The following is a 1,294-nucleotide window of genomic DNA, read 5'->3' on the forward strand; positions in this document are numbered from 1 at the left end:
ATATCAATTCATGTGAATATGATTGAAACATTTCATTTTTGCTGAAAAGGTGGTGTCTATTTACTTGTGACCACGCTGTGTATAGATATATATTATATGAGTTTATACCAAATTAAAATTTCTTTTATTTGCAAGCTTTCGATCCTGGTCCTAGGACCATAATCAAGTTAACTGAACAATATGCAGAATATGTAGATACAATATTTTAACATTATGTAACTCTGTCTGTAAATGTTCCAATGTTACCTCTTCCCACGTTTAAAGGATGAAATTCAGTGGTGAATATTTAAATCCACCAGTATACTGATTCTTAAATGCTATGTTATAATCACAAAACGTTTTTCCTTGTATTTGTTTGTAGTGACTTTGGTTTCTAGTGGAACGTGCGCCGCCTGGGGAGATGTGCATTTTCGGACATTTGACGGCCGATTGTATGATTTTCCTGGAAGCTGCAGCTATGTTCTCGCCGCAGACTGTGTGGACAGCACTTTCTCCATCATTCTGTACCACGATCCTGGCTGTTCGGAAGATCTCCGTAACTGCAGGAGAAGTATAGGGTTGGATATTGGGGATAAAAAATATGTCGTTGCTCCAACAACTGCTGGTTTCGTGGTGACCAGGAACGGTGAACAACTTTCGGTGCCGTCAACCTCAGATGGATTGATATTTCAGAAAGTAGCACAATACGTTCTCATCCGGGGATCTCTTGGATTTACTCTCTGGTTGGATGACCAGGTCAGACTATTGGAGACAATATCTTAATACAAATTTACCAACATAATATTTATAACAAAAACGAAGTGCGTAATGGAGTATCGAACAAATAACTATAATGGTAAGACCTATAAACTCAAAAAAAAAATAAAGTATCCTCCAACGTAAGTGAATCATTTTCATTGAAATCGGGTCACATTTTGTTATGCTTAAAATGGTGACAACCACTGACTATAGATTTATCTAGACTAATCGCGACGTGAGAGTCTTATCGATCGTTCTAGAACCCAAACATAATAATAAAAAATGTTTATTGTGGTAAACGAAATAACAATTTGATCTAAGTAAGAGTTTTTTTTTCTTCCCGACTTGTAAAAAAAATCATTACTTGATAGAAAAAAAATGAATATTATTTTCGAAATCTGCGTAGCTGAGTTATGGAAAATCCGTTATTAAAACCAAAACAACTTTTATGAAGTTTAAATTCGCAGGCCTGTGTAATTTTTGGTAGGAAATAGGGTTAACTATTATACATACATATATATATATATATATATATATTATTTATCGTTATTGTTTG

General features: G+C 34.4%; 1 protein-coding gene across 1 annotated transcript in view; it reads left to right on the forward strand.

Moving 5' to 3' along the window:
* Positions 1-1,294, forward strand: part of LOC106470181 (hemocytin-like) — a 124,114-nt gene that overhangs the window by 4,370 nt on the left and 118,450 nt on the right. Inside the window, exon 4 of the mRNA XM_022399604.1 lies at positions 362-735. Within this exon, the coding sequence (XP_022255312.1) occupies positions 362-735 (374 nt within the window). The remainder of the gene's footprint in view (positions 1-361; positions 736-1,294) is intronic.

This window comes from Limulus polyphemus, unplaced genomic scaffold (assembly GCF_000517525.1).
Source record: "Limulus polyphemus unplaced genomic scaffold, Limulus_polyphemus-2.1.2 Scaffold102, whole genome shotgun sequence".
Lineage (NCBI taxonomy): Eukaryota > Metazoa > Arthropoda > Merostomata > Xiphosura > Limulidae > Limulus > Limulus polyphemus.